The 13,203-nt window shown below is 49.8% G+C and overlaps 1 protein-coding gene across 2 annotated transcripts in view; it reads left to right on the top strand.

The window, feature by feature from the left end:
• CDA (cytidine deaminase) overlaps nucleotides 1-13,203 on the top strand; it is a 21,229-nt gene extending 8,026 nt beyond the window's left edge. Inside the window, exons 2-4 of one of the 2 annotated variants that reach the window (XM_049617919.1) lie at nucleotides 3,587-3,698; nucleotides 8,987-9,044; nucleotides 12,670-13,203. In XM_049617919.1, the coding sequence (XP_049473876.1) occupies nucleotides 3,587-3,698; nucleotides 8,987-9,044; nucleotides 12,670-12,786 (287 nt within the window). In that variant the 3' untranslated portion in view covers nucleotides 12,787-13,203. Of the gene's footprint in view, nucleotides 1-3,586; nucleotides 3,699-8,986; nucleotides 9,045-11,161; nucleotides 12,051-12,669 lie in introns of those variants that run through there. The other variant, XM_049617920.1, reaches the window with a different exon arrangement.

Below are 13,203 nucleotides of genomic sequence, written 5' to 3'. Positions count from 1 at the left end.
AAGCCCACTCTCTCAGTCTGCGAGAGAAACGGAAGTTCCGGCACAGAGAATTCTGACTGGCTCGGTGTGGGTAAGGTGCCCGGCTCTGATTGGCCCAGTGAGTTTGGTGCTCAACTCTGATTGGCCCAGTGCGGGTCAGGCACGCAACCTTAGACCAATAAAAAAAAGTCACGCGAGAATAAGATGGCTGCTCCCATCTGTAAGATGCGTTGAGAACATAGGTGAGGGTCCTTCCCCTGGGGCGGGGAAGGAGAAAGGTGCTACGTTTTGGAAACAATAGATGCTCGCTGTCATCTACCCTCTGGTGTCCAGTAGGGACACCGGTCCTTCTTCCCAAAAGTGGAATTCCAAACCTGTTCCCACCTAACACCCCACAGCCAGTCCATGTGCCACTGTTAGTGAACACATTTATCCTGTCCTAGCAAGACACTTGCAGCAGAGGTACCCAGCCCAGGGGATGGCAGGGTGGGGCAGGCCCTCTAGTGACATCCATTCCTCGCCATCAGTTGGACATGAACACCTGCGATCCTGAGAACCATGATGATGTTTAATGGATCAAATGATTAATCGAACCCCTCCATAGAACATCCATGTAAATAATGCAAGGACAGAAAATTCTGTGGGCAAAATATATGAGGAGATAATGACCAAACAATTTCCAAATTTGGTGAATTCAGGAGAAACGAAATCCTGCATAATCACTTAGAAAAAGGGAGTGCCATAGGTAAGGAACAGTCGCAGGTGATGAAACAAAATATACACAGTGACTGGAACACGATGGCTGCCTACTTCTTTCATCTAACAGACCAGGGGGTGGGCTGCAGTGCTGGGCATACGGACTGTTCTGCTCTGCTGTGTTCCACACAGTTGTTCAGGAGATCAAATTCCTTCTGTCTTGATGTCCTGCCATCGTTAGAGTGGTGTCCACATCCACGTGTTCAAAACTGGCACGTCCATGTTCCAGAGCCTGGGAAAGGGAAAGATGAAGCGGGGGAGCAAGCATTGTCCCCCCAAAAATGTCATCTGGAAGTTGTACCTGTTACTGCCATTCATATCTTGTTGGCTAAAACTACAAGGATACACGAAGTTTCCAGGGAGGCCGGGAAATGTGGTCGCCGGCTGGGTAGTCATGTGCCCCAGTCAACTCCAGTGGCTTCTAGTGGGAGAGCGAACCTTGGGAACAGTTAGTCTTTGCCACAGAACTGGCTGTGGCCTGTAAGTATCTGTGTACATCCTTTCACACGTAGGACCCACTTACCACCTTCCTAAGGGAGGCAGCCCAAAGTCCCACTCAGTCACTGCATTCAGCTCTAAGAGCAGGATCTCGAGGCGGAGTGGTCTCTTTCCTCAGGTGTAGATGTGGCCCCGCTGGCCTACTGGCCCCAAAAGTAAAAAGTAATCACCCACACCTCATTTCACACTCCCACAATATTCAGTGTGGAGTGGGAACAGGAAAGAGTAGGACAGAGTAATAGTCACCAACTTTCCCAACGGGAAAAGGAGGAGAACAGGGCACACAAGGTGGCCACCAGTCTGTGCAGTTATCAAACTTGCCAGGCAGTTCTTGTGAGAAGACTCCCCACCCTGGCATGCACTCTGCCTTCCCTTTCTGCCCTGGCGGCAACCCCTTGTCCCTGTCCACTGGGGACCCAGGCTCTGCCCTCTGGGAGCTTCTTCCCTGATCATCCTGTCATTGGCCACACATCTGAAGTGGGTTTTGGAGAGAGTGACCTCCTTGGGGGCACACAGCTCTGTCAGCTCACTTCTGACGGTAGGGTTTGGGGGACCCAGGAGTTTCTTTAGGGACTGAACGATCACAGGGTTTAACAGGGCAGACTTTTGGCTTTTCTGGCTAGCCAATTCTATCTAAAACTTAGAAACCTTCTGGTCTGTTTGCTTCCAGTCATTTCTGAACTGGAGTACCACACCCAAAGATCCTTTCTCGGCATAGTTCTTAAACCTGCCAACTCCCCTTTTTTTCTACTGACTGGCTTCCCTGCCTGGCCCATCCCTGGGTCCTTTTGATGGTGACTGCCTTAAGCCTTGAAACAATAGCCTGAGAAGGTGACACCCTTCATCAGCTCTTTGCCACAGGGCTGTTCCCATTGTCAGGTAGAAAGATCCCATTGGTAGGCAATGAGTAACATAATCTGCCCTCCAGGTTATTGCAGGGTGGGGCTTTACCAAATCATCTGCCACAGAGTAACAAAGCCAACAGCTCTCCACCTTGCCACATCTGTATTGCCCAAGTCCATGTGTTTTAGATGTTTTTTATTAAAGCCGCATCTCACTCTGAGTCCAAATTTGTCTATCAGTTAGATCTAGGTAAAGCTGCTATAACAAAAATCCCCAAATACAGTGAGTCCACCATGGCGGAATTCTCTTCTCTCACATAACAACTCAGAGTAGGCAGTTGTGCCAGGGCAAATAGGCATCTCAACTCTGCTCTATCCTTGAGTTGGACCAGGGTCCCTAGTGCCTTCTCTCTTGTGGCTTCTCCATCCCTACGATCATAAACCACATGGTCAGAGCTGTCCCACCTCATCCCAGCCTGTAGAGGGTAAAAGAAAGGAAGTAAAGGGCAATCAATCAACCTCTTTACAAAAAATGTGATCCAGAAGTTTCCCACCTCACTGTGGGCCACATGCCATTGACCAAAACTTAGTCACGTAGCCATACCATGCTGCAGAGGAGTCTAGGAAATACGGTCTGTAGCTGAGTGGCCATGTGAGCAGCCATATTGGAATAGGGGGTCACTCGTATTACTTAAAGGAAGAAGAAAATACATCCTGGGGAACAATATCTCTGCCTCAGAGAGAAAGACAAGCTATAAAGAGCACATCTCAATAGTCAGGGGGAAGCCCAGCTTCTGTGGCCATTTGTTCACGGCCTTACCTCCCTGAAAATGGGGAGTTTGTTAGTCAGCCAATCTGAGTATGCCAATGTTTTATGTCATTGGGAATAGGCTTTGCCCCTTGTCCCCCAGGAACGCTCCTGAGAGGGACACTGGGGAGAAATCCCTTGCTGTGAACTCTGCTACCTTAGCAGCATGCCTCCCATTGGAGGGCTGGGATTGCCCTAAGGCTTGTGCAATCACAGACACCTTTTGCAAAGCTTGGGAGTTCCTTGTTTGTTAGTTTGTTGGTTTTGACAGTTCGTTTTGCAACACAATTCATGGGGGAACTCGGTTGAACTCTGATAGCTGGTCAACAGCACCGAAAATTTTGCACAGGCCCAATCGTTGAACCTTCTGTCTCTTAGATCTGGGGCTGGGGGCTCTGCTCATCTTACGGCTCAGTATCTCCCTTGGCCTTGACTTTTGCTGGGGCGATGGGGCTAGGTTCATCAGCTTTGCTCTGCTGCCCCTGCTCCCGGATTGTGCTTCAAGACGGAGGCATTGGGTGAGTGACAAGGGTGGGTGTTCTGGGAAGGGCCATGGCACCAGTGTCCCCGCACTTCCTGTCAAACTGCCCACTCTGAGTAACAGGTCCCTCCCTGCGTTGGAATGGGGTAAGCCTCTTACTCAACACCTGCCATGGGAAGTGGTTCTGCTGGAAGTCTCATTGGTTCCCTCCTCTCTTCTCAGGGTGCAACATTGAAAACGTCTGCTACCCAATGGGCGTCTGTGCGGAGCGAACCGCCATCCAGAAGGCTATCTCAGAAGGGCACAGGGAGTTCAGGGCAATCGCTATCTCTAGGTAAGTGGTGGGAAAGGCAGGCTGCTGCTGCATTCATCCATCTATTCGGCCATCACTCACCACGCGTGTGTCACTCATCCGTTCATTCATCTAACGCGTTTATTCTGTACTTCCTGCGTGCTGGGCACTGTCAGGCTTGACAGAGTGCCAAGGATAAAGAGTTAAGTCAAAAATGGACTCTGCCCTCAGTGAGCCTACAGAGCAGGTAAACAACCGAGGCACCTCTAACTCAAGGGCAGGTGGGGCTTTTGCTCTAGTGACAGTACAGACAACAGAACGCCTACAAGATACAACAGAAAGGCAGCATAGAAACCTAAAGCGAGAGGGACCTGAAAATCACCTGGTATAGACCCCCTAGCCAGTACCCCCATTTTACAGATGAAGAAACTGAGGCCCAGAGAGGTTGAGCAACTTTCCTGGGAATTCATGGCAAAGCTGAGACCAAACTACATCTCTGGAGTCTCACTCTGGGCTCATTCCACGGCACCATGCTGTGCCAGGAAATCAAACACTCTTCCCTGCTCTCTTTGAGCTGTCCCGGGATCCTTCACTGTGAGAGCTGACTACTGCCCTTGGCATTGCCCACCTCTAAGTGCCAAGAACCAGGCTACCAACGCAAGCTGGTGGGGTGACAGCCAGGTAAACCCGGGTTACAGTTCACACACTAATCAGAGTCCAGCCCAGGTCCTGGCTGAACAGTAATAGCATTAACCTACTCTCTCTACATGCCCCAAACATAAATATCCAAGTTCCCTTGTGCAGACCCTCACAGGATGCTCGTTGAGTTCTTGTTGGCCCTGGACCCAGACTCAGTGGCTTCAGGATTTGAGCATGTGAGTGGGCTCTTTTACTAATTTTGACCCTGTTACGCTTCCGATTTAATAGTGAGTTGCTCTTGTGTGTACCTTTGCACTGTGAGAGAGTTTTCTTAGCAAATTAACGGTGCAGGGAAAATGCCACGGGAAATGTTTCATCCACCCAGAAAGTGGGTGCATGACTGACCAAGTATTGGTTTTCAGGACATCCAGGTGCATGGATTACGTACTAGGAGTGAAGCACCTCTTCATTGTGGTGGCGCTAGAGGGCCTTGCTGGCAGAAATGCAAGCCTCCAGAAATGTAGGGACCCAGCGCAAGGCCAGCAGGGGCCGTGTGACAGAAACAAGCTCCCGTTTCTTTATAGCTTTGTCTCAGTCTGGTCCCGAGGCGGACCAGGTTATTGAAGGCGATTTTCCTGAGTAACTGAAGGCAAGGTGCACTTAGGGAGAAGGTCGGTCCCGGCTTCCCAGAGCCCTCCCTGTCACCAAGGTCTGTCCTGGCTTCCCTTCGGCTTTGGGAGGAATAAATGAGGCCATGCTGGGAACATTTTGTGCAGATGAGCAGAGCTCAGGATGTGGATTGTGCTTTATTTAAAAGGGGGGAGGGGAGAGTAACTCAATTCCAAACCTGATCCAAGAAAATAATGATATTCTGGGTGAAAAAGAGGCCAAAGTCAACAAAAGGATAATGGCACGGTGGCCTTGCTCTGTTTAGAATGTTCTAAATGAAACATTCTCCTTCTCCTGGTCATTATCTACTTTTAAAAAGGACTGGGTATCGCTAGCGATGATTAGCAAATCTCCTTATTTACACAAAACCTGCATTTTTCTAGCCACCCAACTGCTCTGCTCCCGGGATTCAGCCTGCAGCAGCATCCCTGAGCCAGAAATGTAGTCATTATTGCACTAATGACTTGTTAAATTGAGAGCGTGGGGTTTACAAGATGAGTGGAAAGTGCCAGCTCCCTCGTTAACACTGACGGGTGTGAACGGTTTCAGAGAGCCCCTTGGAGATCTCCAGAATGCAGAGTGTGGGGCCCAGGCTGGGCTTTTGCTAATGGGGAGTTAAGCTTGTCCCATGGGGGCCCCAGCATAGCCATCAAAGCCGAGAGGTTTCCAGCCCATCGCGTCTGATAAGGATGGCCTCAGCGCGTGACCAGAATCAGCACAAAGCAGGGTAACTGTCAAGCCCAGCACAGCACAGGGCAGGAGAGGTGGTAGGCATCCTGCTGCACCCAGTACGTTCTGGGATGTGTCTTTCTTCAGCCTTTTGATTCTTACTCTAGGAGGGAATGTTGAGTAATGATTAAAAACCCTGGCTCCAAGGTTAGTAAGACCTGGTTTCACATCCTGCTCTGCTGTTGCCCAAGGATCTGAGCTCAGCTTTTCATCTGTAGAAAGGAGGAGAGGAATGCTGACCCACTGGGCTATCGTGAGGATGCGGGAAGTGATTTCTGTAAAGGTCTTGGCCCAGAGTAGGCAACAGATTAAAACTATTGTTTTAGGGACGCCTGGGCGGCTCAGGTGGTTAAGCGCCTGACTTCGGCTCAGGTCACAATCTCACCATTTGTGGGTTCGAGCCCCGCATCCGGCTCTGTGCTGACAGCTCAGAGCCTGGAGCCTGCTTCTGATTCTATGCCTCCCTCTCTCTGCCCCTCCCCCGCTCATGCTCTGGCTCTCTCTCTCTCTCTCTCTCTCAAAAAAAATAAATAAAACTATTGTGTTAACCTTATCCTTACTACTTTTGCAAGCTGAAGACTACCAAAGGCAGGGTCCACAGATCCTGGGTTCAAATCCTGGTTCTGCCACTTAGTAGCTCTGTGACCTTGGGAAGGTCATGTCGTCTTTCACCATCTATAACGTGAGGACAATAAAAGTATCTACACAGCCCCTACCTTATGGGGTTGTTAGGGGATTAAATGAGTTGATGGACCTAAGGTCCTCAGCACCGTGCCCGGCACAGAGAAGTGCAGTGTGAGGTAAGGGTAAGCCAGTGTCGTGGTCAGGCTCTCTCTCAGCTCTCAGAGCTACGCTGCCTGGAAGCCATATCTTGTGACTTTTGGTGGTTGAAGCCTAAGCCAAATCCAACTTCCCACTGGAATGCATGTTCACCCCAATCCCTTGAAGACCCTAATACAGGTCACTTTTTCCAGGGAAATGTTCTTTGGGAAGCCGGCCACGCATGTCACAAGATTGAGAAAGGAAGTGGTGAGCTTGGCAGGGGCCAGATTATATAGGGCCTTAGCGGTCACGGAAGGGAGGTTGAATTTCACTCAGAGCACCTCTCCCATGGTCGTAACCACAGCCTGCCTGTGTCATAGTACTAACATGCAGACTTTATCTCCCCTCCCAGACAGTACTAGACCCCGGAAGGCAGAGATTCTCCGATTGGTCTTTGTTTCCTTTCCCGTGCCTGTCTGGCATGGTCAGTCTGCGTGGAAAGAAGTAAAAAAAATAACAGAGTCTAGCCTCCAAAGATCCTATGGAAACCCGAGCCGGAGCCTGGTAATCACAAGGGTTACTTTGGCTGCGTGTGCATCGTGGGCAGGGGTCCCCACCCTCTCACGTCCCCGTGGGCTTTTGTTCTGAAGCTGGGAGCATGCTCAGAGAGGACCCACCTTTCCATGGAGCAGAACCTTTCTTTGACTGGAATCCCACATACGACAGCGAGTTATCATGAGGATAAAATAACAACCCATCGCTCTCTCCTCCCTCAGCTGCTTTATGCAGTTCATGCCAGCTATGGCCATATCCACTTGACACATGGTTGGTTGGCTGGTGGTCTGGCTCCTCTCACTAGTGAAAATCCCCTGAGTGCAACGAGTTTCGTCTATTTTGTTCATTGCTGTATCCCCAGCCCTGATAGTGCCTGGTATGAAGCGCCAATAAATATTTGTCGATTAAAACGAGGTAATAGGGGCGTCTGGGTGGGTCAGGGGGTTAAGCGCCCGACTCTTGGTTTGGGCTCAGGTCACGATCTCGTGGTTTCATGAGTTCAAGCCCCACATCGGGTGCTGCCCTGGTGATGCGGAGCCTGCTTGGGATTCTCTGTCTTCTCTCTCTTCTCCCTCTCTGACCCTCCCCCACTACATGCTGTCTTCGTTTCTCCCAAAGTAAGTTACAAAGTAATAATAATAAATTTAAAAAAATAAAATGAGATCATGCATTTCAGTGTTTCGCTGGATGCCTGGGACATTCTAGGCACATATCCAGTAAAAGGATAATCATTGTTAATATATGTAATTTTAAGTTATGGTATATAAGTTATATATAATAAATCTGTATATCATAAGGCACTGAAATTCAGACAGAGCTTATATGTGTAAAGGAATAAGCGCCTGGTAGTACAAGCAATAACAATATGTGTAGAACACTCTAAAGTTTACAGAGTGCTTTCTGCCCTTTATTTCATTTTATCTTCTAGCATTCCTGGGAAGTAGGTGACATGATTCCCCTTGTTTTACAAGCCAAGAGATGCACATTGGATGGGTAAAAACGACTTGGTTCAAGTCACACACGGTTAGCGAAAGGAGGAGCTGACCAAAAACTAAAATTTAAGCCCAGTGTTCTTGCAGAGATCTCACAGAGCTGTGCGTCTAGAAGAGCAGGGACGATGGTGGCTGCTGGCGTAACCTCTGGTCCTCTGGCAGGCTTGGCGGTTCCTACTGTTCAGTTCACCCTTCGTCCTGCTCAGAGCTGGAGGACTGCCTGTAGGTGCCTCGATTCTGAGAGGCGAAGGAACCCGTTTTTCTCTTTTGACTCACACCGTTTTTTTCATGCCACAGGGCCTTTGCATATACTATGTCCTTTGCCTGCAGCACAGAAAAACGCGGGCCTTCAGAGTACCACCTCTGTTAGTTACTTAGTTTCACTGAACCTGTTTTCTTGCAGGTAAAATGGTCCTTCTGACACTCAGGTTGTCCTGGGAATTCAAAGAAATGGATATCGAGTGCCTGGCACAGATCTTGGCACACAGTAGGTGCTCACTAACGGTGATTTATGAACTCTGCATTTCCTCCAAGGACCGCACCGAACACCATCTCCTCCACAATATTCTCTGTTGTTCCTCAGGCAGGGATTGTCTCCTCTCACTGTGCATTCTTATTGCATTTTGTTTAAAACGGTAACTCATTTAGTTTTCTATTTGTCCACTGGGCTGAGCGATCTCCTGAAGGCCAGAGACCAATTCTTCTTCACCCTTGTGTTTCTGGAGTGTGGGCGACAGCAAGTGCTCACTAAACATTTTCCAAACGCGCTAATGAAAACAACGGGCCTGCCTGTGGCCTTGCCCCTTGGAAGTGTGGAAAGCCACCTGGTGTTTCTTCTGAGCCTCTGCGACACCATGCGTCTGTGAATCAGAAACTGCTTGGCTGGGTTTGACTTCATCAGGCCAGAACTCAGGGCCTGCATTTCAGTAATTGTCCTCACACCTCAGGAGAGATTGACCCATGTTTGATTCTCTTTTTCCGCAGTGACCTCCAGGATGATTTTATCTCACCATGTGGAGCCTGTAGGCAAGTCATGAGAGAGGTAAACACCTTTCTTTTCTGGGAAATGTAAACTAGGTGCCTCCCTGCCTTTCTAGGCCGTGGGAGCAAAGCCAGGCTGCCAGCCAGGTCACACAGCTGCTGTCCTGTTTGCCCTGTTGGCTGACATCTAAGCTGTCCCAAGCCTACGTGAATCACTGGAAATTATTCTTTCATCCAGTAGCTACTTGAGTCAGTATCTACTGTGTGCTAGGCCTGACCGAGCTCTGGGGAGACAGCAGTGAAAAGACAAGCCAGGCCTTGCCGTCATAGTTCACAGTCTAGTGCAGGAGGCAGACAGACAACAAATAAGGAGCAAAATAAACAGAGTTTCTGAGAATGATGAGGGCTGTGGAGAAGAGAACGCAGAAAAAGGAGTCAGAAATCAACAAACATTGGCCCAGGACAAATCCAGCCCCCCACCCCTTACTTTTGTAAATAAAGTTTTATTGGCACACAGCCACGCCCATTTCTTCATATTTTGTCTATAGCTGCTTTGGCCCTGCAACAGCAGAGCTCAACAGTTCTGACAAAACCCTGTGGGCTGCCGAACCTAAAATGTTTCCTGTCTGACCCTTTACGGAAAAATAGTTTGCCAACAACTACTTTATTTTTTTTTAATGTTTTTAATTAATTTTTGAGAGAGAGAGAGAGAGAGAGAGAGAGAGTGTGTGTGTGTGTGTGTGTGTGAGAGCAGGGGAGGGGCAGAGAGAGAGGGAGGCAGAGGATCCAAAGTAGGCTCTGCAATGACAGAAGAGAGCCCAGTGCAGGGCTTGAACTCACAAACCATGAGATCATGACATTTGAGCAGAGATATAAATAATAAAGAACGAGGCAGACAAAGGTCCACAGAAGGAGATTTCCAGGCAAAGGAACCAGCAAGTTTAATGCTTATACATTTGGTGAGTTTGATTAAGTTGTAAGAGGGCTAAAGAGGCTAGAACGCGGCAAGTAAAGGGTAGGGGTGACGGGGCAGGGCCTTATAGGCCATGGGACAGAGGGGATATTGTATTCCAAGAACAAATGGAACTGAATTGTACCCTTAAAAATGGTTAAAAGTAGATTCAATGATGGGGAGCCTGGGTGGCTCAGTTGGTTAAGCGTCTGACTCTTGATTTGGGCTCAGGTCATGATCTCACAGTTCATGAGATCAAGCCCCACGTCTGGCCCCGAGCTGGGCATGGAGGCTGCTTTAAAGATCCTCTGTCTCTCTCTCCCTCTGACCCTCCCCTGCATGCCCTCCTTCCCTCTCAAAACAAAACAAAACAAAACAAAACAAAACGGATTCAATGAGTTCTTATTCTTGACTCAGTGGAAGTTGTTTATGTGTGTACATTTTGGGGAGGGGTGGGTTGTCAGCTTTCACACACTCTCAAAGAGGGCTGTGTCCCCCAGAGTCCCAAAAGGGTAAAGCCACCGTCGGAGAATCCCACAGGCTTGCGAGCTTCCATGTGACATCATCGGTCCTTCTAAATACAGCATCTCACTTAATCTCCACCCCAGCCTATGGGAGAAGTGTGGGTGGTTACCCCCACTTCTGAGAGGAGTAAAATGACCTGCTGAAGGACACACAGCCAGACGGTGGTAAGCTGGCATTCACGGCCAGTTCTGGCTGACCGCAAGGTCCATGCTCCTCACAGCCGCCTCCCTGCCTTTATGGTTCTATGACGAGACACATTCTTTTCAGCCACAGAGATGTAATGGTGCTTGTTTCGCGGGGGCTTCTGCTTTGGAGTTGTTTAATTCCGGGGCGGTGGGGGTGGGGAGAGAGGGGGTAACAACCCCTCTCATTTGCCTTTGTGCCTTGGGCTTTCAGAGCATGTGTCGAACAATGCAAACATCTCCATTTTCTTTCTGCTTCTTGCCAGGCCTGCCAACCAGACACGGTTAGCAGAACTCCCTTCCCAAATTCAGCTGAAAATGCCACCATAAAGGCACTGAGTTCACAATATGGACGTCATCGCCATATTGGGGGCGGGGGGGCGGATAGAGGGGCAGAAATGGCTGCCCAGCACCTTGTCATGTCCAAGGCCATGGAAGGAAACCACATCAGGATGCCAGCCCCCTGGCTCCCGAGGCCCCAGCTGGGTCCAATTGCTCATTGCTGTTTTCTCCAAACAGAGTAGGTGTTGGCAAACGAGAGAAGGCGGATGAAAAAGCCGAAAGGAGGGAGAGGCGAAACTGAAACCAAATTGCAAGTAACAAGAGAGGAAGCTCGGGGGCCGGGGACCTGGCGCTTAGAGTCGCACTGCAGTCGCAGGCAGAACCTGCCAAGCAGAAAAATCGCCTTCTTTAAAGCATTAATTAAAAAAAAAAAAAAAAAAAAAAATCCAGGGGTACCTGGGTAGCTCAGTTGGTTAAGTGTCCAACTCTGGGTTTCGACTCAGCTCGTGATCCCGCGATTTTGTGGGTTTGGGCCCTGCGTCAGGCTGTGTGCTGACAGGGCGGAGCCTGCTTGGGATTCTCTGTCTCCCTCTCTCTCCACCCCTCCCCTGCTCGCTCGCTCTGTCAAAATGAATAAACGAACATATAAAAAACAAAAACAAAACGCCGAAGACTGATGTGCCTGGAAATGATGTAGTGGTTCGGACAGAAGCACAGTAGAGCTGCAGAGCTGAGCGGTCACGAACAGCCAAGTAACCAGTAACAACGGCTTCCATTAACTGAGCACCTACTGTGTGCCGGGCACCGTGTACAGGTGCCTTCCACCCATGGTAACACGACAGCCAGGCTGAGCCCCAGTTTGTTGAGGCCAACTTCGGGGCTCTGCATCACACACAGCCGTCTTCCTGCCTGATACGTTCCTCGGTTCTCAAAGTCATTTCACAGATCAAGACACGGAGCCCCGGGGAGTTTAATCATTTGCCCAAGATCAAACAGCAAGCAGGTGGTAGCTCCTGGGAGTGGGAGAGACCAGGGCTGGGGGGACAGATTTGGGTTAAAATTTTTGCTTTACTGGTTTTGCCCTGCTAAGCCTAAAATGGGAATCGTAATAGCACCTACCCAGGGGCGCCTGGGTAACCCGGTCATTTAAGCTTCTGACTTCTGCTCAGGTCATGATCTCACAGTTCGTGGGTTCGAGCCCCGTGTCTTTCCCTCTCTCTCTCTCTCTCTGCCCCTCCCCCACTTGCACTTTCTCTCCCTCTCAAAAATAAATAAATAAACTTTAAGGAAAAAAAGTAACACCTGCTTCGGCAGAGAGCGAAATCACACGTGGGCAATATCTGGTGTGTGGTGAGGCAGGCAGGCATCTGCTCGTGCTTGTGAAGAGAAGATGCTTTAAGGAAGCAGATCTTAGCTGTTGTTTGTCACAGCAGGTGCAGGTCTGGCCCTGGGGGTTAGATGTTGTTCCTCTGAAGCCCTGGGTGGGTCTCTCATCATAGAACAGATCACTGGTTGCCCTTCAACAAGGTGCCGAGCACTTCTAACTGCTCGACAGACATTCTCTTGGTGGCTCCTTCCTCAAGCTCGCTGGGCCAGGTATGAGTATTGCCATCCCCATTTTACAGATGAGAAAACTGAGGCACAGAGAGGAACGTTAGACAGAGGTGGAGCCAGACTCAAATCCAGGTCAGTCCCAGCCCCTCGGTCACGCTGCCTCCCTCACGCTGGCTTTGCCTCTTTTCCAGTTTGGCACCAACTGGGCTGTCTACATGACCAAGCCGGATGGCACATATGTTGTCAGGACAGTCCTGGAGCTGCTACCTGCCCCCTTCGGGTCCTTGGGCCCGCAGAAGATCCAGTGAAGGTCAGAAAACACCCACCACCTGGAAGAGCCTGGGTTTTCGCGTGTGCTTGAGGAGACAGCCGCCCGGAGAACTTGATGAAGATGTTCACACAGACCTGGGGACATCGGCCAAATGGGCCCCAGCCCTTCCAGGGGCTGGGCAGACGTGGCTTTTTCCAAATTACACTCAAGCATGACGGTCTTCACCTGAACCGATAAAGCGTTTCATTCCATCCTGGACCAACGTCCCTCCTTGCAACCCACCTTGTCCTCTCCGGGACAGGACCACCCATCCCTTCCTTCCTTTCCTGCGGTCCCTCTTTAAAATTCCATCCAAGTCTGGACCTCTTCCCTGTCAGCCTTCCCAAGGTCCCGTCCTGTTCTGAGTGACTTTTCTAATTATAGACATCACGGAACATCCCGATTCGGGAGTGCA

Source organism: Panthera uncia (assembly GCF_023721935.1).
Source record: "Panthera uncia isolate 11264 chromosome C1 unlocalized genomic scaffold, Puncia_PCG_1.0 HiC_scaffold_4, whole genome shotgun sequence".
Classification (NCBI taxonomy): domain Eukaryota; kingdom Metazoa; phylum Chordata; class Mammalia; order Carnivora; family Felidae; genus Panthera; species Panthera uncia.
This window is presented reverse-complemented; position numbering and strand designations above follow the sequence as displayed.